Source organism: Cibotium barometz, chromosome 39, assembly GCF_041138505.1.
Source record: "Cibotium barometz isolate CiBa-2024 chromosome 39, ASM4113850v1, whole genome shotgun sequence".
In the NCBI taxonomy this organism is placed as follows: domain Eukaryota; kingdom Viridiplantae; phylum Streptophyta; class Polypodiopsida; order Cyatheales; family Cibotiaceae; genus Cibotium; species Cibotium barometz.
This window is the reverse complement of record NC_141084.1, coordinates 46,583,721-46,607,229: the sequence shown is the minus strand read 5'-3', so window position 1 is coordinate 46,607,229 and position 23,509 is coordinate 46,583,721. Positions and strand designations below refer to the sequence as shown.

General features: G+C 46.2%; 1 protein-coding gene across 3 annotated transcripts in view; it reads right to left on the bottom strand.

The window, feature by feature from the left end:
- Positions 1-4,009: 4,009 nt before the first annotated feature.
- Positions 4,010-23,509, bottom strand: part of KDTA (KDO transferase A) — an 89,056-nt gene continuing 69,556 nt past the window's right edge. For all 3 annotated transcript variants that reach the window (XM_086778792.1, XM_086778793.1, XM_086778794.1), the window contains 5 exons: positions 8,491-8,607; positions 8,253-8,350; positions 8,027-8,117; positions 5,116-5,235; positions 4,010-5,002 (listed from right to left, as the gene is read on the bottom strand). In XM_086778792.1, coding sequence (XP_086634918.1) covers positions 4,740-5,002; positions 5,116-5,235; positions 8,027-8,117; positions 8,253-8,350; positions 8,491-8,607 — 689 coding nt within the window. In that variant the 3' untranslated portion in view covers positions 4,010-4,739. The remainder of the gene's footprint in view (positions 5,003-5,115; positions 5,236-8,026; positions 8,118-8,252; positions 8,351-8,490; positions 8,608-23,509) is intronic.

Below are 23,509 nucleotides of genomic sequence, written 5' to 3'. Positions count from 1 at the left end.
TTTGAGTTGAAAGATTTTTTGGGTTTTTTTTTCCAGAGTTTTTGTGTGCTCACGCCTCCAAACTCACATCATTAGGGTCCTCACCACGTGTCCAGAGTCCTTATATGTCCAAGTTCATGTCTACAGGCTCACACTTTATTTGTATGAAGTACGCTCACATACTTTATTTTTATTAAATATGCCTACCTGGGGCACAAGATTTTATATACTAGGCCTATGACAAGGTTAGTGTGCAATCGTTGGGTAATAGTTGTACTTTAATGTCCCAATAATTATAAAGGACAAGAATTTTTCTTGGAAATTATACTAGGCCTATGACAAGGTTAGTGTGCAATAAGTGTACTTTAATGTCCCAATAATTATAAAGGACAAGAATTTTCATTGAAAATTATAGATGGTAAAGATTATTTAACAAGGAAATCCTTAAAGAACATAAGTAGGTATGTCCTTACAAGTGACAAAAAAATCCTTAAAGGGCATGAGTAGGTATGTCCTTACAAGTCTTTAAGTTATGTCCTTACAATTCTTTAAGATAGTAATAAGGCATTTCCTTACAAGTCTTTAAGGTAGTAATAATTGGTTGGTACAACGTTAGGTAAATTTACCTCTAAAACCACATTTGGTTGACTCACGTCAGTTAACTCATGTCTCTAGATTCATGGCTCACCTATATAGGCTCACGGCTTCACGGCTCCAAGCTCACAACTCACGTCTCAATGCTCATGTGTATTGACTCACATGTTTAACTCACGCCGGTTTTTGAAGTTTTTTGAGATTTTGTGAACTTGATGATGATGATTAAGATCGTAATCCTAGTGAATAGGTGATATACAAGCACTTAAGTGTTGTTTGAAGTTTTTTTAGTTTTTTTGGACTTAATAAGGATGATAAAGGTCGTAATCCTAGTGAATGGGTGATATATAAGTAATTCACATCGTTTCATGCAATGTGGTCAAGTACAAGTGATTGATTGGATATTCGATTCGATGCAATAGGAAAATTGAGATTTGGCTCCAATTGCAAAGAAGATCATGTCAAAATTTTCCCAAAATTCTTTGCACATAACGGATTGAAGAAGGCAAAATACAGTGTTTATGATGTGCTTTGGAATCTCATTATGCTAATGATGCAAGGGAGGATGACCTTATACAATTGGAAGACAATTGGACTCTACTAGGAGTCACTTTGACAATTTCTGCAGAAAACGGAAAACCTTAATTCATCCGTGCACAATTGGATTGAGGCATTGACCAAACCCCTTATACCATTGTTTAGTACGCTCTTAGATCATTCTCAAGAGCTAAGAAACTTTCAATTCTGATAAGTTTTGAGAATTCTGGATTTGGTGAGGATGAGTAAGAGTCGTAATCCTAGTGAATGGGTGATATAAAAGTAATTAAGAGATTTTTATTGTTTTTTACTAGATTTGTATGCTTTCTAAGCCACCAATTCAAACAATGCATGAAAAAATATGAAATGCATAGATAAAAATTTAACTATCTCACTCTAATCCACACCTAATAGAGCTTAATGCTCATGTTTTTGGAGTGGATTCCACTCCTAATCACAAATGCTAAGCTATTCTTTGGCTCAATGCAATGAAATTTAAGCCTCTTGGGCTCCAAAACCATGCAAATCACTAAGAAACCATGATTTTCTCCTTCCAAGATATGAAAATAGAATGTCCTAATACAAATAAACAATCAAAAGCAAAGAACTAAACACATCCAAGACTCCAAAATCGTATATTTTTGAAAACATGGCCTCCTACTGAAGCTAAGTTCTAGGCTAGTCCCTAACAAAGTGACACATATGTTTAAGTCAAGAGCTTAATTTAGTCTTATCGAAGCATGTGTTGTTAGGCCTTGCCTTTGGAATACAAATGCAACTTCTCCATGTGGGTACACTAGTTCGTCCATCACGTCCTCACTTCGTTTTTTCACACCGGACTGCTCATTGTCAATGGGTTGAACCTACATGGAGGCAAAAAGAGATTCGTTTTCATAGTGGTCCTTTCTCGCACAAAAGATGGGGGAAGAAGAGGAACCTAATGGAAGAGGGGAACCTACAAACAAACCTATCTAGCATGCATCCATCAAGCAAGCAATATAATACTTATGATTCTCTGTCACATCCTCACTCCGTTGTCACACCGGGATGCTCCTTGCCAATGGGGTGAAGGAACAGCTCTCTATGCATAGATGGAGGCAGAAGATTCATCTTTGCGATGGTTCTTTCTCAGGGGGAAAGAAGAGGAAGCTGATGCAAGAGGGGAATCTACAAACAAACCTATCTAGCATGCATCCATCAAGCAAGCAAGATTCAATAGCATACAAGCAAGCAAGAGTAGAGAAGAAGGGGAGGTCACAAGTATTCTATTGCATAGGAATGACTATGTATTCCTTACTGTCAAAAATGACTTATATACAAGTGACTAGTTTTCACACTATGTCGACCAAACTTAAAAATGGTACATCCTCTATTACTAATATTAAGCATGTACACGAAATCTTTAGACTTCTCCTAGTTGATATTAAACACAAGGTTTGGCCATTTTAGATGTTCTAGTATCACCTTATAAAAAATAAGTGCCTATTCGAACGAGTAAGATGGCAAAGCGCCTTTTGGTAGTTCGGGTAGGTGAAAATATGTAAACCTATGGAGTGGTTAATAGTCTCCTTGGCATATCCTTCCTCGCTCACATAGCATCAACAAATGGAGTCTCATCAATACCAACTTGTTTGTATGACTTCTCCCTATTCTCCTTTGGTGAGCCTCTTGTAAGGAGCCTAATTTCCCTCATGTAGAGAGCTCTAGTTGAATACACTTCTCGTGCATATCTATCGTGATTGCAATTTGGCTTTGGGCATGTTTTTGCTTTTGAATCAATTTTGCCCATTTTGAAGCTTTATCCACTTCCACTGGTGGGGTATGTTGCGGCATAACCATGTATTTTTCCTCCTTGATTTGATACAACTCAATTTTCAATGCCTTCTATTAAGACTCTCATTGAGCTTTCTTTGCAAGTTTGTACCATCACTCTTCAAAGATAAGCTATCTTGAGGCCGGTAATCTCACTCTTATACTACTCTTCCGTGCAGGTTTGTGCCTTACCTTGAGGCCAGTAATCTCACTCTTATACTTCTCTTTTGTGCAAGATTAAAGCTTCCTTCAAAGTCAAACTCGACATGTTTGTTTTAGCTTCCTCCCATTTGGTTGACCATATGAGACTATTTCAAATGCGGCTTATATTATAGAATAAGTTTAAATTTAGGTATGATCTTAATAGATAGAAGTGCAAATACGTGACTTGCAAACCTCCACCATCCATCTACAATCTTGCAATGCATTGACAAGTGCATAGTGAAGAGGACCACTTTTGGTGTAGTGTAATTAACTTTGATACACACAAATATTACAGGTAACTCTGAAAACATCATCTTTATGGGTCGTGGAGAGAGCATCGTAGCTGTTGTATGGGGAGACTGGCTTTTTAAAATAAAACAAAGCTCAAGCTTTAAATGTAAAGTGCGTAAATCAATACCATCTTTTTCTTTTCGGAAGCCCCTTTCAAGGGATGAAATGCAAGCATTGCACCACTCACACACACCACTGATTTCAAGGTTTGAACCTGCGTCCAATCCATTCGTCTGGGTAGGGTAGAATGGCCCGGGCTAGAGACCACTCAAGCTGTGCACGCTGACAAATCAATACCATCTTTCAAGTCAACATGTTACATTAACAAATGTATGTCTTTTCACTAAAACTCCTTGATTTAACATTTCAAAGTAGTTATGCATTAACCATTAGAGAAGTTAAGTTGTCAAGTTAGTGAGACTAGCATGATGTTAAATTGGGCACTTGAAAGTCAAGGTTTTAAATATTGTAAGCACCATCAAAAGACTGAACCAACACCTCCAAAAATTCAGAGATCGTTATACTGAGCTAATCTTTTTTTTGGATTCTTAGCACAAATAATCGATCTGAAAGGCAATTGGCAATGATGTGTGTCAAAATGCTTCATGTACTCTCCTTAACAAAGTTTTACAGCTTGTAAGCACCATTTCATACCTTGACATATACACAGAATTACAATAGCAACAATGTGTCATTGTCGACTTCAAACTCGGCTAATCTTCATTTTTAACTGAGTACAAGAAATGCTCTAGTTGTCAATCTGGAACACAGTTGAGAATGATGTGTGTCAAAATGCTTCATGCACTCTCATTAACCCCCACTTACATTGTTCTAGATTCAGAAGTTAAGCCAAAAATGTCGTGGATGTAATATATATGGATAAGCCTGGATCACGACATCCTGCATTACAATCCAAAAAGAAAAACTACAAACCCTTCTGTGATAAAAATTGCTATCACAAAAAGATCTTCAACACATCCGAACTACAAGCCTGTCAAAACTGTTATGTATACCCCATAGGCCACTAACAGGTGGGTTCTTATTGCCTAACCACCAAATGGTTTCTGCTCTGTTCTATCAATCATGGCTGCTCTGGTAGGTGTGGAAATCATCACTTGAAAATGCATCATACCAACAAGATGAGGGAGAAACAAACCCCATCAGATTTCTCCACTGATGAAATGTGCAATTTTTGTTCATCACCAATATCATGCTGCTGTTTCCTAGAGAAAATCCATGCTTCTTCCATGGCTACCTTAATATTTCAAAATTGGTGAGCTGGTAAATTCGATTCTGAAGCACCTTTTGAAGAATCTGAGGACCTACATTTGATTTGGCTGCTCACCAAAGGCCCGACTTAGCACAAACAGCTCTAGGTAGCTCCACACCTTATTAATGACACCTCGTGCACACACCACAGACGCCTGCCGTGCATCCTCTCTACAAGCTTGTAATTTGCTCGAATCACTTAGGAGCAACTGCAAAGTAATCAATAACTCATCCCTGCCAGATACCTGCTGAATAGATAAGGGAGAAATCTGCTGGAAATCTCTGAGCATTTGTGAAAAATGCCCAATGTGAGGCCCTGTCACAAGATGACAATGCAGCAGCTCATTAATGCAAAATCTAGATAAAACACTCCAAGTTGCAAGATGTACACAGCAAGAAAGAAAGCCAACAAGACACTTGTATCCTAACCTGTAATAACTGCACAACTTGCAGCTGCAGCCTCAGCAAGATTATGCCCAGCCATTCCTTTGAAAAGAGATCCTCCAATAAATGCAACCCACGAGACCTGATAGAGCAGCTTCAATTCACCTATTACACATAAAAGCAGGCATTTTCTTCATAAGACTGGTCAGGATTCACATGCAAATGAACACGAGAATTCGTAAGTGTGTACAGTACCACACACGCATTGAAAGAAAACCATTATAAGAGATTATGAGTAAGGAGGAACCCACAACCTTGCTTTGCAGAATCCCCCATTTCCATAATAGCTTCTTATTAAACTTTTTTTCATAATTCCACACACATTAAAAGAAACCATTATGAGAGATTATGAGTAAGGAGGAAGTTAAGAACCCAACTTTGCAAGTCCGATGTTAAAGCAATCAAACTGTGAGCGCCCCCCCTCGAACTGCACCTGCCTGCCATTGGTTGGGAGGGAAGTAGGCCCTCAGGCAGCATAGCACCAAGACCCGGCCACAGACGACACTGCTGCTGGAGAGTGGCGGACCATTGGCCCGCGCCAAGGCCACCAACCGACTTCCAAAGCTGAGTGCCGCCGTGCGTGCAAGGCTAGCAGAGCACAGGAGGATTTGATTCTGTCAGAGAACTGTCTCGAACATATATCGCAGCGCCACACCCCCACCCCCCCCCCGGCGGCGCATCTCTCCTGAGCATTCCCGCCACCCTTCAGCTATGCCCGACCCGGAACGGAGGCAGACGGCGAGTTCAATCTGCCAATTGATTCATTGCTTCTTAGAGCCAGTAGAGATGACCATCGCCACGTCCCCGGTGAGGGCTCTCCTGCCAAAGTCGCCAGGTTTCCCCCGCCCCCACGGGATCCTGGGCAGCCAGTGGATTACAATTTCTTCCAATGTCTCCCTGTCGAAGGAACTGATATTTTCGAGGAGATGGTGGCTCCCATTCGGATCTGTGTGGTGTTCCATCATTCTAGAGGGGGGGGGGGGGGGGGGGGGGGGGGGGGGGGCATCCACGCCAAAGAGTGGCGCAATAATCTTTTCCTTTCCCTTAAGTGCAGCCCCGGGGATGGAGTGGGATTCGGAGTCGGTGTCTGCCGCCATCCTGGGGCAAGCACTGGAGCTTTTGCATCATCTTCATGATCTACGCATCACCGACATGCTTATCCATCTTTGGCCCCTGGCTCGGATGGAGCTGGGAGGCTCAAGCCATAGAGATCAAGACAGGGAGGTGGTGTCCTCTTTGTATTCCTTCATATCTCAGTTGCAGTTCCTCTTCCCCCCTCCTACAGGTACCTACATTGCGACCGATGGAGTTCAGAGTATGTGGAGGACAGGATCTGCACCCACCTGGAGCGCCTTCGTCCAAGGCTGACAATGACTACTCCCTGTCGTAACCCACGCCCAAAACTCTTGGAGTGGAGGGCAGTTCTGATAGCTCCGCCCTCCCACAGAGATTGATATAGATTGTGTTTTGGTAAAAGTTATCACACATTCAAAGGCATACACACAACTTGCTCTAATCCCTCATCTAACAAATCTGCACACCATCAAAATCTCGCTATAGCCGCATCCAACAAGATTTGCTTTTTAAGACTCATGGCTTTTTTTAAGCTTTGGGAAATCATTTAATGGGCAAGAATTTTCTAGAACTAAAGAACTTGTGTTACAAGAATAATTTAGATGCTCATTTCCATATCTTTTAGCTATCAAATATAATCACTAACAAGTTCACACACATTCTCACGTTGGCAGTCAAAAAAATTCAAGTAAAACTAAGGGCTTGTTGAGGTCCATCTTCCTATGCAAATGGATGGGAAAGACAATGTTCTCTCTCGCGTTGGTATTCATTGATTCACACAAGCTCTTGGTCACTAATTGGAGTGACATAGTGGGCCGCACCCATAAGTGCAGCTGTCCCTAGTGGAACCATCTCCCAGGCAGGCAGTCTTGATTAACGCCATTCCTTGGTTTTTGTTCTTCCAGCCTCCTGGCCCCAAAGACAGTGCTAACTAAAATTGACTCCAAAATTTATACTTCTTTGTGATCATGTCCTTGACATTGGAATGCTTGGATTCTCCTGAAGGCCGAAGGCCGGTTAGTATCAGCAATGTTCACCCTGAAGCTCAGACCACAACTTTGTGCAGTGTCATTGAACCGTCCTCGCCACAGTGCTAACTAAAATTGACTCCAAAATTTATACTTCTTTGTGATCATGTCCTTGACATTGGAATGCTTGGATTCTCCTGAAGGCCGAAGGCCGGTTAGTATCAGCAATGTTCACCCTGAAGCTCAGACCACAACTTTGTGCAGTGTCATTGAACCGTCCTCGCCCCTGGAACGAGCTGATGTGTTTGATGCTTCAGGAAGGTGCCCCTCAGGGGATCCAGCATCCCCCCTTTCCTAGCACTCAAATGAATCTTCCTTGACCCTACCTTAAACCCTGCAAGCATATCTCCTTGGACTTCAAGGATGATACTACCACTAATAACTGGGGCAACTCTAATATCTTGACCTCCACTGGTCAGGCCAGGATGCATCTTCTCTGGCACGCTCCCTTACGGATATGGGAAAATGTCAGAGTGCAAGTAAAGAGGATACCTCACCATTACAGGATGCCTTGCAGAAGGAAAATGCAGACCGGTGCAAGCTCATGGAGGATGGAAGAGCTGAAACAGTCAGAAGGGGAAGTAATGGAAGAAACAAAAACAGCAGCCAGCCACTTGAAAAGAGATATTGGTGAAATACTGGCCCACCAAGACTGGGCAAGAAACATTGGATCAAGAAAGGTAGAGAAAAGCTAAAGCACTCTATCTCAACTTGATGGGAACAAAATACTAAGCTGAAATGCCTCCACTGGAATGACCACAAATATAAAATCCTCAGGGCGTCCAGAGATGTACCAATGGTATCAGCAACATAGATATCTGTCGTTGAGAAAACATTGTCCCCATGGGATCTCTTTGCGACCTGCAAACCCTGCTGCTGCAATTTCTGCCCTATCAGAAGAGATCAAACATTAGTATATTAAAATTCCCTTCTATAGAGTTTCTAATTACTACATGCAAAGCAATAAGAGACACTGTCAAGGACCAGAATGAATTCAAGCTTGAGGAGTTTCCGCTTCACCATGGTGATCTCGTGTCCTCTTTCTGGGTGCCTTGGGGCAATGATTGTGATCAGATTGGGAAAGTTTTGTTTCAGCTCCACATGAACACTTGCTATTACTGCAGTTTCCATTTAAAGATATGCCAAAACAGAGTTAAAGAACATGTCAACAACATCAACAGAGAGGAAATCAACCAGACAAAGAAACCCAGTAATCAAACCAGGAGAACACATTGTTTAGAGTTTAAAAAGCACAAACCATCCTCTTCACCCGGATGTGTGGAGGCAGCAATCCATACACAACGGCTGCATAAAGCTGCTTTTAGTTGAGAGACTTCAGCATCTACATGGCTAAAATCATCCAGAGCTCCAACAGCTGTAAGCAGCAACCAATCCTTTGTTACAAACAGAAAAGGCAAAGCGACAAAGCCTAAACCATCATAACGTCCTAATGCAATGTCAACCAATTTTGGGATTAACAATTGCCACCATTACTATTCTACATCAAAGAGCAAAGACAAACACACTAAAAGGATGTACAATCAAGCTACGTAGCAACGGTGTCCAAATCTACAACTTGGACGGGCGCCCTTAATTGTCTTATGGTGATTCCGGCTCCTAGAGCATGTGGAAGCAAGCTAGTGTAATGTCCCTAAGGACATATTTCATGGATGTATTATGAAGTCAAGCATTGTATAAGCAATAGGTGACTTATGAACCTTGGGCAACCGGCCAGCCACTCTTTAAGTGTGTGTGAACACTTATGGCTTTGAAAATATGTCAATTTCTCTCATAACGCAAGAGACTCTCCCATTGTGCAATTGAGCCTTGCTCTTGCTAATCTTCTTCTTAATCACATGTTAGATCATCATCATGCACAACTCCGCATGTGCACAGCCAACCAACTGTTGTAACAAAATGTACCTTAGTATTTTTGTAATTTTGAGGAGTGGATGAGGTGAGAGGAAAGACGAGGACCCATAGTGCAACGTGGCGTGGCTGTGTGACAAGGCTCGCGGGAGAAAACGACAAAACTAACTACCAATCACGAGGTGTGGAGCTCTTCAAGCGCGGTTCGAGCTCGGCCAACGGCCGCAACAGTATTGGAGTTAGAGATAAAGTGGATCCCTATGCTCTAAAGTCAATACATTTTTTGCATCGTTGTCTGTCGACGAGGACAATCCCTTGGCTTTTTTGTTTACTTTTCTCTAAATCTACGGAGTAATCCTTTGCCCAAAGTATTGTGTGTGTGTTTTTTTTTTCCCGAGAAAAGATCCTTTCATTAGTTATATAAAAACGCCCGTAGGGCTACAAAAGATCTCTCCTGCTCATAAGAGAAACAGAGCAGTGAATACAGCAAGTCAGCCCGGGAGACTCTCCCTAGGTGCTGCAAAATACAAGCATCAGTACAAAGGACTGAGAGGCTAAATCATACAATAGGGGGGGGGGAAAGCCAAACAGGTGGCCTGTAATGCCAACGGGGGGATCCCGTGTGTAAGGTATAGAAGGGGCCACTGCGCCAGGTGGTGTGAAAGGCGCGCCGCAAGATCGCCTCATCCGAGTCACCCCGGATGCGGTCATACTGTCCTCGCAGGGTGTGGATCAACTCCTGCCAAATCCCCCGTACAGTCTCTGCTGGTGGCTCCAATCTCCCCTCAAAGGCCGTGAAACACCGGGCCCTCCAGGTGAACCAAATGGTGAGGTTGCTGAGGAGCTCCCATCGTAAATCCCTCTCCTGAGTCCAGCTGGCGGACGAGAAATCCGGTGCCGGAACCAGGCGAGGCTGGCCCCTAATGAATCTGATGGCCTGACTGTCCTGCTCCATCTCATAGCCCATAGCAGGCCCTGACGAAGTCAACCAAGCAGTGGCACCCCACGTAAACATACCCTCTGGAGAGAGGGGGGCTAGAATACGCAGCATCCGCAGCCAAATCTGTTGCGCCTGAGGGCAATCCCAAAGGCAATGTCTCTGTGTCTCCATAGGGTGGCCGCATCGGAAGCAGGCCGCCGGAAGACCGCTGTAAACAAGCCAGGTGCCAACTGCTGAGCCCCTGTGGGTGGGCGACCAGCCACTGGAAAGTCGAGATCCTGCGGGCCTGTCGACTAGCCCAGAGCCGAGCCCAAAAATCCTCCAAGAACTCCTGTGAGAGTCCCTGTATCCGCCAATGCCCCGCTGCAGCTGGAGAGACCATCCTCCTAGCCGTCAAAATATGCCGCCCCAGCCGAACTGTGTACTGGAAAAAGGTGATCTCTGTGGCCTCAAGGGATGCATAAGGATCATGCCACTCGTACTCCCCAGGGTCCCACTGTAGCCGGGCCAAGGGGCGCACTGCATATGCCCATATGCGCCAATCCGGGAGCACATCTGCAGGGTCGGGGTCAATATGCCACTTCCGGGAAGCGGCGGCCACTACCCGTATCCTCTGAAAGGTGCACTCTGCAACCAAAGGCGACTCCTCCTCCACTCTCTGAAGTATGCCCTCATCCTGAATCTCATAGTAGAGGCATCTCCCATCCTCAGTGCAAGCTCTCGCAGCAATCAGGATCTCCAACTGTGTAAAGGCTCCCATCCACCGTGGGGCAGTATTGTGTGTGTTAAACTCACTGCTATTGGTTGGATTTTGTGAAGTGAAAGAAGGGAATAAGAGAAAAAGCTTGTTTTCTTGTTTTGTATTTCTTATATCTACTCTAAATTTAGTGTTGTCTGTTGTTGTTTGGTGGATTAGAGAGCATCTTAAAGTAGTTATGATTGCACCAAATATTTAAAAGTAGCCATTAGGATACTGCAACTCAATTCGTGAGATTACAAGTTTCTTATTGTTTTTTCTATTTAAGTAAAATCTCCAAAAAATGAGCTAATTGGGAACCATTGAATTGTTAAATATTTAATGTGGGAATAAACGAGTGCTAGGTGGCTATGTCAACTAGCACTCTAGTGTGTGTAAGCTTAGGCTTTAAAATAAAGCGGTTCTAGTGTGTGTGAAGAGCCGCTAGTGCATAAGAGATTGTTCCCACACACAAAAGAACCCATAAGCAATGATGTATGCCTCTTAGGGGCACTTGGCATCATAGTTTGACATGTGGCATGTGGTGGCAGCATCTGTATGCACCTTGTAAAGGGGGGCCTCTCCTATAAAAGGATCATTTTCATAATGATTATAGCATGCCTAGTCTTTGGTTTCATATCGTGCCTCTTGCTAATCATTCTTGTTAACCTCTTGTGATTTAACCCCAATACCCAACTCCCCAGCTGTTCTACTGCAGCGATCATCACGGCCGCCCAGCTCTCTGGCTTTTCTGCCCATGCTCCACCATCAACGCTCAGCCTGTTTCTGCCCAGATCTGGATGCTCCCCCAACAAACGGCTGAGTTTGTAGCAGCTCCACTCAGCCCTTGTTTCTGCCCTGCAGATCAGCCCAACCCTGCCTCTACACTCCGTCCTCCGCAGCTCCACGTCACCATCGTCATCACCTATCATCACTGGCCAAATTTTGAGGCATTGATTTCTTGTTTTAGGGCTTTCTCTCAAAGATATCTTTTTGGATTAGGCATCCAAAGGCACCCTTGTTCTTGTGCAACACTTCCGAAGTCTTGTGTAAGCTCACTCCAGTGTACACCCTGTCTTTGGTGTACTCTGGCCACCTTACATCCCGTCGTTTCCCCGTGCCTTTGTGTGCACACTCTCGTAATTCTCTTCTTTACTTACTTTCCCAAGAGCTCACATCCAAGGGGAGGCTTTCTTGTTCTTTGCACCCTATCCAGCTTTGGGAAATCCTGTACTATAAGGATGTCGCAAAGAGAACTTGCCACTGATCTTTCTACTTTTGGTGGGTTTATGACAACTGAAGATCAGCTTGGCGGTCCAAACTACTCACTATGGACCTTCATGGTGAAGAGTCTGCTAATAGCCAAGGGGCTATGGGAGATTGTCACGGAGCAAGAGCCTCGTCCTGCAGCACCAACTCGCAACACCTCCCCCCGCAACACCAAGGGGGACTCGGCACAAGTGTCACACATTTCAACACCGCCGCCTCGACCCACTGAAGATCAAAGGCATGGGATGCCCATGATGCTCAAGCAATGGCCACCTTACCAAAGTAACAGACCTAAAAGAACAACTGTTGAATATAGATGAGGTAGTTAATAAAGAAATTGGTAAGGCCCCTCTCTTGAACCTCTAGGAGTAGCTGTCTAAATGTAAGCCGATCTCCAAGTGACCTAGCGGGACCCATGCTCACAGCTCCCCACGATACGTGCGGGCAAGCCCAAAACATGCGACCACTAGGCAGACGGACAAGGGGGTTCCAAATAGAGGCTATCGGAGACGCTCCTCGGAGACAACAGGAGCTGATTGCGGAAGGGCTGGCCTCAGATGATCCCAAGCATGCAAGAGACTGGCTGCAAAACTGTCCTCAAATGCAGGGCTAAAGCCACAAGCCCGCATCTCCGTGAAAATTCATCTCGTACTCAAGGGCCAAGGGCCTCCTAGAATCGGGGTGCTGGCGGGGATCCTAGCCAAGAGGAAGTCCTTCTAGGGCTCGCCGCCCGGAAGAAGGCCACGAACAATCAACTTGCCCAAAAGGGCATGGCTCTGAATGGAAGGGTCAATAATGCCTAGGCCCCCTCTGCGTCACGGCTGAATGATCACTCTCCACACTGCCTTGGCCTGGGCCGGCCTCCTGTCACACAGAAAGTTGTGGACCAACCGTTGAACCTAACCAATGCAAGCCCGGGAGAAGGCCTAGGAGGAGGTGACATGGTGGTGAGAAGAACCTGGTTTGCCACCACGACCAAGCCAACTAAAGAAAGCTTGGCTAAACTCTAGTATAACAGCTTCTTCTAAATGCTCAGAAGAAGAGATGCTAGTTGCTACTCAACGGAGATATCGATGCCCACCTTGACTCTTTAGTGTGAAGCGAGAGGAGTCAAGCACATCATCCCCTTTAGAAAGCCCCAGTCCACTCTGTCATAGGATTTCTCGAAGTCAAGGAGGAGAACAATACTATCACAACTTGTCGAAGGGTTGCCTCCTAGAAAGTGAAGATGTTGTCCTGAATGCTCCGATCCTGAACGCAACCCCTCTGTGTACCATGGATCAAGTCAGGGAGGAAGGGCTACAGTCACCGGCTGATGGCCTTGGCGTTGTTAGGAGTTTTTTGAGTGTGGTTTTCTGGCATATGTACATATAGATGCATGTTCATATAGCACTCGGATGCCCAATACTCCACCCACTGAAGTGGCAATGAAGCCTTTTTAGTATGTGATGATGTGTTTGATGCAGATAACCATTTTTCTTCTCTTTCTATCCTTTCATATCTCCCTCTGAGCCATGATGATTCCCTATGTCATGATGCTATAGCAAAGTCTTTGTATGCAACTCCAAAGCCAGCACAAAGAGATGATGGTTTCCATAGAGATGTGTCCTTTGATGTTATGTGTGCTTATGTGAGCTTGGACTTGACCAGGCAACATGATGTGGAAGATACATGGGACTCCTTTATGCAAGAGGAGATGGATAGTATTGAACCATTTTGGCCATGGTGGTATGCAATCCCAGGTGTAGTTGGAATGGAAAATAAAACAAAAACAAAACATGAACATATCTATCTCATTGGGGTGATAAAAAAACTGTCCATGGAAACTCATCATGGAATACTAGGAACATAGAAACATGAGAGCAGCATCAGCTCCCAATAGATGGTATACCACTCTCCAAAATTTCAAGCATGGGGCCAGTGAGTATGGCCGAGAGGTCTCCCTTAGTTATGTCACGTGGAAAGGTAGCTCGATGGCAGTGGAGCATGTCCTCAATCTAGAGCTGATGAGGGATCGTGGCCAACAGCCGGGGCCTGAGGGTGTCGAGCACGTTGGAGTGCGGAGGCCCAGTCCGAGGTAACTCCTCTCGGGTGAGGTGGGTCCGAAGCAGCTCGAGGTGGGTCCACAAGAACCACTGTATCGGTGTCCACCTCTTCAGTCTGGAAGAAACTGGTGATGGTTGGCTAGCGAGGGAGGGGGCTGGCTGGCTAGGGTCGAAGCTCTCTCAAGAAAGTGTCCATGTGTCTATGGAGCTCAAGCAGGAAGAGGCCTAGGCAACGCTAGTCCGGGAAGCCAATGATCCTAGAGAGTGGACCAAATCCCACGAAACAGACAGTGAAACCTCCCGCGGATCTCATAGTATACTCGGCAGCGGCATATGTAATGCTCCTCCATCTCCTTAGTATCCTTGTGAGAGAGCCGGAGAAAAGAGAGAGAGAGAGAGAGAGAGAGAGAGAGAGAGAGAGAGAAAGAAAGAAAGAAAGAAAGATTTTATTAACGTCTTCCAAAAGACCGAACTCGGCCTATGAGACAAATCGGAGTACATGTATGGGGTATCCTCTGTCATCCCAACAAAATGAAAAAGTACTGAATAAAAAAGCTGAATTTGGGTGTGTAGGGGATGGAGCTCTATTACTAGGAGAATGCAAAGCTATATGCATGGAGTATACAATCATGATATGCAACCTAGCTAGCTCCATCCTGTACCATACTGGGAGAGAGAGAGAGAAAGAAAGAAAGATATATTAAGTGTCTACTAAAGACCCACTGGGCCTATGAGAGAGAGAGAGAGAGAGAGAGAGAGAGAGAGAGAGAGAGAGAAAGAAAGAAAGAAAGCTGTATTAACGTCTACTAGAGGCCGAACTCGACCTATGAGACAAATCAATGTACAACTGTCAATGTCCTCTGGATGTCCAAAAAAAAGGACCAAATTTACATGAAATAAACTATGAAAGTACTGAGCTAGGGGGGGGGGGGGGGGTGATGGATGGAGCACTACTGCTAAAGGCTCAGTATGCAACCTGTATGCGTAGGGTATACAAGACTGCAATGCAGATCTGTCTAGCTCCAACCAGTACCATAATGGGGGTGTAATATGCGATACATAGGCGATGGCGAGGTAAAAATCCCTTGGAGCATGATCTCCGGGTGTGAGTGTAAGTGAGCTAGCCGCTCCTGGATATGGTGCTGATGTCGAGCCCGTATCTCTGTAATCTCCCTTTGATGTAGTCTGGGAGTCTAATAGCCTGGTGCTCTCAGTCTCCGTCTGGCTCGGAGGTCCACAGCGCACTGAAGTGTAACCCCCTGTGTCAGGGTAGGCACTGGGATAGATCTCTGGAAGAAATCGGTGACGCCCACCTCTCCCTGTGGTATGAGTCCGCAGTAGTGTCTCTCTGTGGCACTGTGTCTCTAGCAAGAACTGGCCAAATCTACGCTGGTCTGCGGATTCCAGCGGATTCCATGATCTAGCGGAGTGAGGGATGTCCACTGAAGATGGTGGTGTATCTCTCTCTAATGTCACTATATGCTCTGCATCTGCATACATAATGCTCCTCACTCTCAACCTCCTCCTAGCATAGTCTGCATATCCTCTCTGCTCTGGGGATCTGTGCTGCCCTACCTATCTTAATCTCAGGCTGGTGTTATGACACTCTGAGCTGGCTGATCGCCACTCGGGCATTGTGAGGCATGTACACATCCATATATCCGGCTCGCTCAATAAATCCATCCTCTGAGATGCTCATAAAACAATCTCTGTAGTATAGCATCTTCGTAGGCAGGGGCTGGTGGGGTGTGATCCATGTCCGCCTCATATAGCGTTGCAATAAGTCCTGTCGCATAACTTTGTTCCTCTCACTATGTGAGAGTTGCATATGTGGAGCATTAAGATCATACTAAAGAGGTGTGGTAAGTGATCTATGTCCCACCCACACTAGGTCAATAGCTGTATCATCTGTGCATACCATGATCCTGTGTCACCAGCCTCAGCTAACTGTCTCGATGCCTCAAAAGCTCTACGTGACAATCTGTCCGGAGCCATGGCTCGCACTCGATGAATAAAGCAGACCACCTGGAAGAGAGCCTCTACTAGCATGGGTGGTGCAGCAAACTCCGCTCTGACAATGTCATGTGGTATAGATGGTTTGCTGCGAATCATCCCTGAGAGCATCAGAACCTAGGGTCTCTCGATCTGTGTCCAAGAGGAGGCTGAGAGTCCGGGTGCCCATACTGCCGCTACGTACATCAGTGCAGGTGTGACCAGAGTGTCGAATAGCCACCCCTTTGTGCGGGGCTCCTGAAAGTGTGCCTGGTGGCACTATCGCTCAAGCATGGCCAAGGCAGCATATCCTCGTGTCAATCTGTCTCTGGCTGCTCGTGCCATAGAGAAGCGCCCTACTGTACTAGCAAATGTGATCCCCAAGTATACATATGCCTCCTGCAAGAGTGAAGATCACCTGTAGTCGGATCTGCCCCCACGTATGGAATATCATAACCTTGGTTTTCCCAAGGTTCACTATCAGCCCTCTCTGTGTACAAAAATCATCTAAAGCCTGTAGGTGTAGCTCTAGTCCCTCCTATGACTCAGACACTAGAATGATGTCATCAGCATATAGCATAATGTGGACGGGTGTACCTGAGATGTCAATCCCGCCGCCACCTCCGCGTAGAATGAAATCAGCCACCTCATCGATGTAGAGCCCAAAGAGAGTAGGGGAGAGTGGGCATCCTTGCTTCACACCAATGGTGCTAGCAATGGTCTCAGATAAGCCTCTTGGGCATCATACCCGTCCCAGTACCTGCTCATATAATGCATAGATGCCCCATGTCATCTCTGTGGGTATCCCCAATGACTGAAGTCGCTGGAAGAGTCGCTCTCGTGGCACTGTATCAAAGGCTTGGCGGAAATCCACAAAGCAACAGTAAAGCCTCCTCTTCCGCACCTTCGCCTGATCAATCAGGCAACACAAAGTGAAGATGTGGTCGATAGTAGAGAAGGCCCGTCTAAAGCCTGCCTGGCCAAGAGCGAGAACAATGCTCAAAAGAGAGACAATTGCTTGACACAAAGAAGCTTATGATTAATGTTGTGTAATCATCAAGTACAATGCCCCTTTTTGTAGACTGGGAGCCTTATCGTTTGACTTAAACACAATCAAACTCACATATGGGGACATGACACATGGCACACACTTATCTAGATAAGAGGGTGTTCACACACATATAGGCACACTTACACAAACATGGAGTGTTCACACCTATACAATATGGATACACACATACTAACACATATATGAGGTGGACATACAAGACACGAGACTCCGAAATACCCAACACAGATAAACTGCCAAACAGAAATCTTTAGTCAGCTGGCATTCGATGTTTTCAAATCGTATTGCCATGACAGGCAGTCAAAGTGGGAGCATTAACTTCCTTTGGTTCAAACACTCATTCATCTAGCATTGGTTGGACTCCGTACGAGGCACCATTTGGTCACCGCTTCTCGTCACTTCTTACAAGAATGGTGTCACCTTCCATGGAAGCCAACAAGGCCACCGGCGTTTTTTCAAAGATTATTGAGTGTATCAAGGAGCACCTTGCCAAAAGCACAGAAGCATACACAAGGCAAGCTAACAAATCAAGACCAGATGTCAACTTTAAAGAAGGGGATTGGGTATATCTTCGGATAATGAAGCAGAGATTGAAGCAACTGGGAAAACATTGTCCCAAACTCTCCTTTCAGAACTTTGGCCCCTTTCCTATCATTAAAAAGATAAATGATGACTCTATGAAGCTTAAGCTTCCTAATAGTTGGACTATGCATAATGTTTTCCATGTTTCTTGGTTGAAGCCCTACATTGGCCCACAACTTTGCAGGATATTGCAAACGAGCAACAACCGGAAGTGGTAGATAAAGCGGAAATTATTGAGCCTGAACAAATTCTCCTCCACAGATGGAAGCTGATCCAATCAAAGACAACGGCAATTCTACATGAAGTTCAAGGATCACGATACCCATGAAGCAGTATGGCTCAATGAAAAGTTCTTTTTTCCATAGTGCCCCCAACTCCTAGCGGACTATTTGGAAGCCATCTACCTACTGCCAAGCTATGCATGAGGGAATGTCACATCCACCCTACACTAGAGTGCTAGCTCTACATCCGTGCAACATGTATATAGCAGAATTACCTTTTTAAGGAATATTTTGTCATATGTTGTGTGTGACATGTCAAGCACAAGCTATGTAGGTCAGTCTCCATAGCCATAGAGAGTCCTACATGTGTCAGTCCTCTTACCCACTTGGAGAATTCAACAGATAGGTTCATGTAGAGGCCAACCTCAGCTTAGCCTTTACATTAGCAAGCATATAGAAGTGGCCAACCTCAGCTTAGCCTTTTCATGTAGAGGCCAACCTCAGCTTAGCCTTTACATTAGCAAGTAGTTGCATGGAAAGCATGCCTATGGGCCAGCCAAAGTCCAGCCCATGCATGGTAGGCAGCATGACCAACCCACAGGATGACTAGCTGTCCAGTCGGCAGCCTTCAGCAGCAGCAGGCCAACAGCATAAGATACCTACAAACATCAAGTCGGGCAGCACGTGCTGGTCGGCAAACATAAAGGACAGCAATGGAAACCTGCACAGCATTTAATGCTGTTAAAAAGCCTAGTTCTCAGCATAAATTATCATTCATCAAATCAGAGTACAAGGAGTTCAAGAGCACTTATGTGTGTCTAGAGTCCCCGACTTCTTGCGCATTCATTCAGCAGTCAGCGCTTTACTCTGCTACAGTCCCAAGGCCTCCGCGAAGAGCATTCAGCCAGCATATGTGCACCCCTCAGTTTTGGGTTTGCATAGTAGTCATTGAAGAGCTATTCAAAGGAGCTTGCACAGCATATGGTTCAGCCTCTGTCCGGTCTACTTCATCCTTGAATTCAGCAGTCCTCGGTCATCATTCATACTCATTGTACAAAGTTCTCCAAAGAAATATAAGCAAATACTCCTGCTTGCAGAGGGGGGGGGGGGGGGGGGGGGGGGGTGGGGGGCCTTCAATGGGTAATTGGGACTCAATATTGTGTCGACTATCTATTTTCTCTCTTTCTCTCAAAGAAGCATAAACTCACAGTGGGTATAAAGAAGGCTTTGTTGCCCGTTTCCGACAATCAACCTATTGCACGCTACGTCTCTCTTGCCAAACACCTGCAAGCTCATAATGATGACTGTGGGAGCTCATCTGGTTCATTTGTTTCTTGCATCCAAAGGAGTGAAGAACCTTCCTCTAAGAAGTTGCATGACTTCATCCTCGAATCATCCAACCCTTGCTCCAAAGCAGGAGCCTCAGTAGACACCAAATCAAGAACAATTGGTGCTCAAGGTGTACGGTCCACCCTATCTAGACGGAGATACACCTCTACCAAAAGAGCCACTTGTTTCTCCATGCGACCCCATCTATGGACGCCTTCCTACTAAGAAGCAAATCAAAGAGTTGTGAATCCATGTGACGAGTAGCGAGAAACTTGTGAGGAGACTACCCAAAGAGAGACTTTTCCCAAATTTAAACTTGTGCCCTAGTGGAAGTTAGGAGCTCTACCTTTTTTTTTTCCGGGAAAAAGATCCTTCTATTAGGTAATAAAAACAGCCACAAAGGGCTAAATACAACCACGAAGGGCTAGATACAAATTCGCCTCCATGTACGGGGCGCAAACAAATAGTCAAGAGGTGGAGAAAGATGCAGTTCGTGGGATCACCACCTCTATCGGTGAGAAAAGGGCCAGGCCACCAGAGCCTCAAGAAAGCTTCCCGCTGCTCCCGCATACGGTCAGAACCACCCTGCAACTTCCCCCACTGACCGTAGAGGCTATGGATGATGTCAAGCCAAATGCTCCTGATGGACTCTGTAGGTAGAGTGTGGGTACCCTCGATGGCTTCGCTGCATCTAGCTCTCCATATGTGCCAGGCTACAATGCTATTGCAAATCTCCCATATATAGAGATTCCCTACATCTCTTGATAGGTATGCTGCTGTGTCATCTACAAACTCTAAGTCCAACAGCTCCTCCTTTGTACGAAGGGGAAGACGCAATCCCTCGAGCCCCGTCTCCTGAGCTGAGAGAAAACTACTCATGGCCTCGGAGACGAATAAGAAAAGATAAGGTGCCAAAGGACAGCCCTGTCGTCGGACCGAGCGGGAAAGGGAGAATCTATCACCTCAGGCTCCTTGAATGAGAACCTAACTGTGAGAGGCCGAGTACAGTCTTGAAACACCACGGATACACTCCACAAGGAACCCCATCCGGCGCATCGTGCCCTCAAAAAGCTCCAATCGACCTTGTCATAAGCTTTCTCAAAGTCTAGGAGTAGCACTATGAGGTCCTGCTGCCGCATCGTGGCCGAAGTTCTCACCTCCCAGAAGGTGAAGATGTTGTCCAGAATACTCCAATCTTGAACAAAACCTATCTGAGTGTCGTGGATCAAGTCAAGGAGGAAAACCTGAGGTCACCGAGACTGATAGCCTTGGCCAAGATCTTGTAGGCGATTCCAAGAAGGATGATGGGTCTCCACTGTCGGATCTCCAATCTAACACCACCCTCCTTCGGGATCAAGTTTATCAAACCCTCTGAAAGCCTCTGGCATGGCTCTTGTGGTCATAATCTCGTTGAAGGCAACTCGAAGGCCACCTTCCATAAGATCCCAGGGGTGAAGAAAGAAAGAAACTGGAAGCATGCCCGCCCCTAAGCATTTTCCCCTAGGGAGAGCCGTCAATGCCTCCGCCAGCTCCTCTGTAGTGAAGGGGGTCAATAAGAAGGACCGAAGAGCGGGGGGGGATTAGAAACAATGGCTCCATCCTGGCCGCGCAACCTGCGAATACCATCTCTCCGCCTGTGGGGGCCTGCTATCTCAAAGGAGTCTCCCGTGACTCTATCGCCAGCCTGGGTCCAAATGATCTCCGTGCGGGCGGTAGCAAGGTGACTCTCAATCCACGGGATGTCTGGGGAACTCTCCTAAAGCCACTGGAGAGAAGCAAGACCCCTCCACAGGCTCCTCTCCTGCTCATGAAATCCCTCTAATCTGGTCTATGCTGCCTCTTGCAAAAATCTGTTGATCTCACCTAGGCCCACATCCAAGGTGCACGCAGCAAAGCCTGAAATAAAATCTAGTCCCGCCCATATCTGCTCTATCCTGCTGCAGATCTTGGGGTCATGTATGAGGCTATCCGAAATCCTAGTGCTCGTGTGCATGTCCTGCCTCCTAGGGTCCTCTAAGGACAGAATAACCGTAGCGTGATCAGAAAAAGTCGTGCCCGCCAAGATGCCAATCATGCCCCCATAGTCGCAAGCCCACTCATCCACATAAAACCTGTCAAGTTGGGAGAGGTTGGGGCCGGTGCTGCTCCTATCAGACCACGAGAAGCACATGCTCCCGAGGCTATACCCAAACTCTCGGAGATGCCAAGGGTCCTGTCCCCTGAGTGCGAGTACCAACTCCTCCCATGCAAAGTACTTTGCGCCTGAGACTGTAACAGTGCCTCCTCCGAGTCTATCCTCTGCTGCCTCAATCATGTTCAAGTCAATCATGCCCCCATGGTCGCAAGCCCACTCATCCACATAAAACCTGTCAAGTCGGGAGAGGTTTGGGACGGTGCTCCTCCTATCAGACCACGAGAAGCACAGGCTCCCGAGGCTGTACCCAAACTCTGGGAGATGCCAAGGGTCCTATCCCCTGAGTGCGAGGACCAACTCCTCCCATGCAGAGTACTTTGCGCATGAGACTGTGACAGTGCCTCCTCTGAGTCTATCCTCTGCCGCCTCAATCATGTTCAAGTCGCCACCCATGCACCAAAACTTAGCCTGAGGAAGGGCTTGACAAACTGTGCTCCAAAAGAGGGCTCTACCTGTTGCGGTGTTCGGGGCATAAACATTGAGGAAGCCCACGCTGTCCTCTCCAATCATAATGGTAACCCAATGTGCTCGCCCAGAGACGTTGATACCTGAGCCTGTCTCACTGCCGGCAAGAGCTGCTCGTTGACAGAAATACAAACTCCTCCCTGCGTCCTCGAGGGGCCGAAAGAAGGAGACCAAAAAGTGTGGCTCTTGCTTGGTAAAAACTTCCTGCAAAACGGCGGGTACACCCCTCAGACAGGTGGTGCTGCTAGAGGAAAATAATGTCGATGGGGCCCCCAACTATAGCTCTATGAAGCTCTCCTTTGAGGACGCCTCTCCTCTGAGGATGCCTCGTCTCTGAAAGCACTGAGGCCCCCCTAAACCCTAAATTTTCCATGAGACTATCCGCATATCAATCTCTATGGGAGACGGAACTATCAGAACTACCCTCCACTCGAAGAGTCTTGGGCATGGATTTAGATGGGGAATAATCACAATCAATCCTGGGTCAAAGGTGCACCAAGTAGGCGTGGACCGTGTCCTCTATGTGTCGCCACTCTGTCCAAGCACGAGAGTATGCATATTCCGAACTCCATCGATCACAATGGAGGTATCTATAAGAGGGGGGGAGAGGTACTGCGACTGAGATATAAAGGAACACAAAGAGCAGCACCTCCAGGCTGGAGGCCACCACCTCCCCATCCCGGTCTCTATGGCCTGAACCTCCAGGCTCCAGCCTAGCCAAGGGCCAAAGGTGGGTAAGCACGTCAATGATGTGTAAATCATAAAGATTGTGTGAGAGCTCTATTGACTGCCCCTGGATGGTGGCAGCCACCAACTCCGAATCCCACTGTCTCTGAGGCAGCACTCAAGGGAAAGGAGAAGATCATCGAGCCACTCTCTAGCATGGAGTGATGAAACGCCACACAAATCCGAATGGGAGCTACTCTCTCCTCAAAAATAAGTCCCTTCTGCAGGAAGACATCAGAAGAAACTGCAATCCACAGGCAGCCCCAAAATCCTAGGGGGCCCACTTGGGGAGAGCCCTCACCGGGGAAGCGGCGATGGTCATCTCAACTAGCGCCGAGAATCGATGAATCAAACGGCGGAGAGAGCTCACCGGCTACCTCCGCGTCGGGTCAGGCCCCACTGGAGGGCGACAAGAATGCTCTAAGCAGTCAACAAACACGAGTGCCTAATTTGCGAGTTCCCTAGGCTCTGATACCAATGAGCTCTTGTGCCTATGTACTAGGGTTTTGAGAATATAGAAATAGAAGAGAGCAGTGGAATTCAAACACAAAACACACACAATAGGCCTAAATTATTGAATTGTATTATGTACAAGAAAATGTGTTACAACTGAATTTCAGTACAAAAGATGATTGTAAATGTAGACCACCATTCTCAGCCCAATACTCTGCTGGAGTTTCTCCTTGGCCAGCCCATGCTTCAAAGAATCGCTCCGTAAGCCTCCAATGCTTGAAAGTTTGCAGATGGCTTGTCGAAATCTTGGCATTTTTCTCATGCGCAGGCGTACAACTAATAATATACTTTTACAAAGGTTATAAACCTTAGACTCACACAACTAAT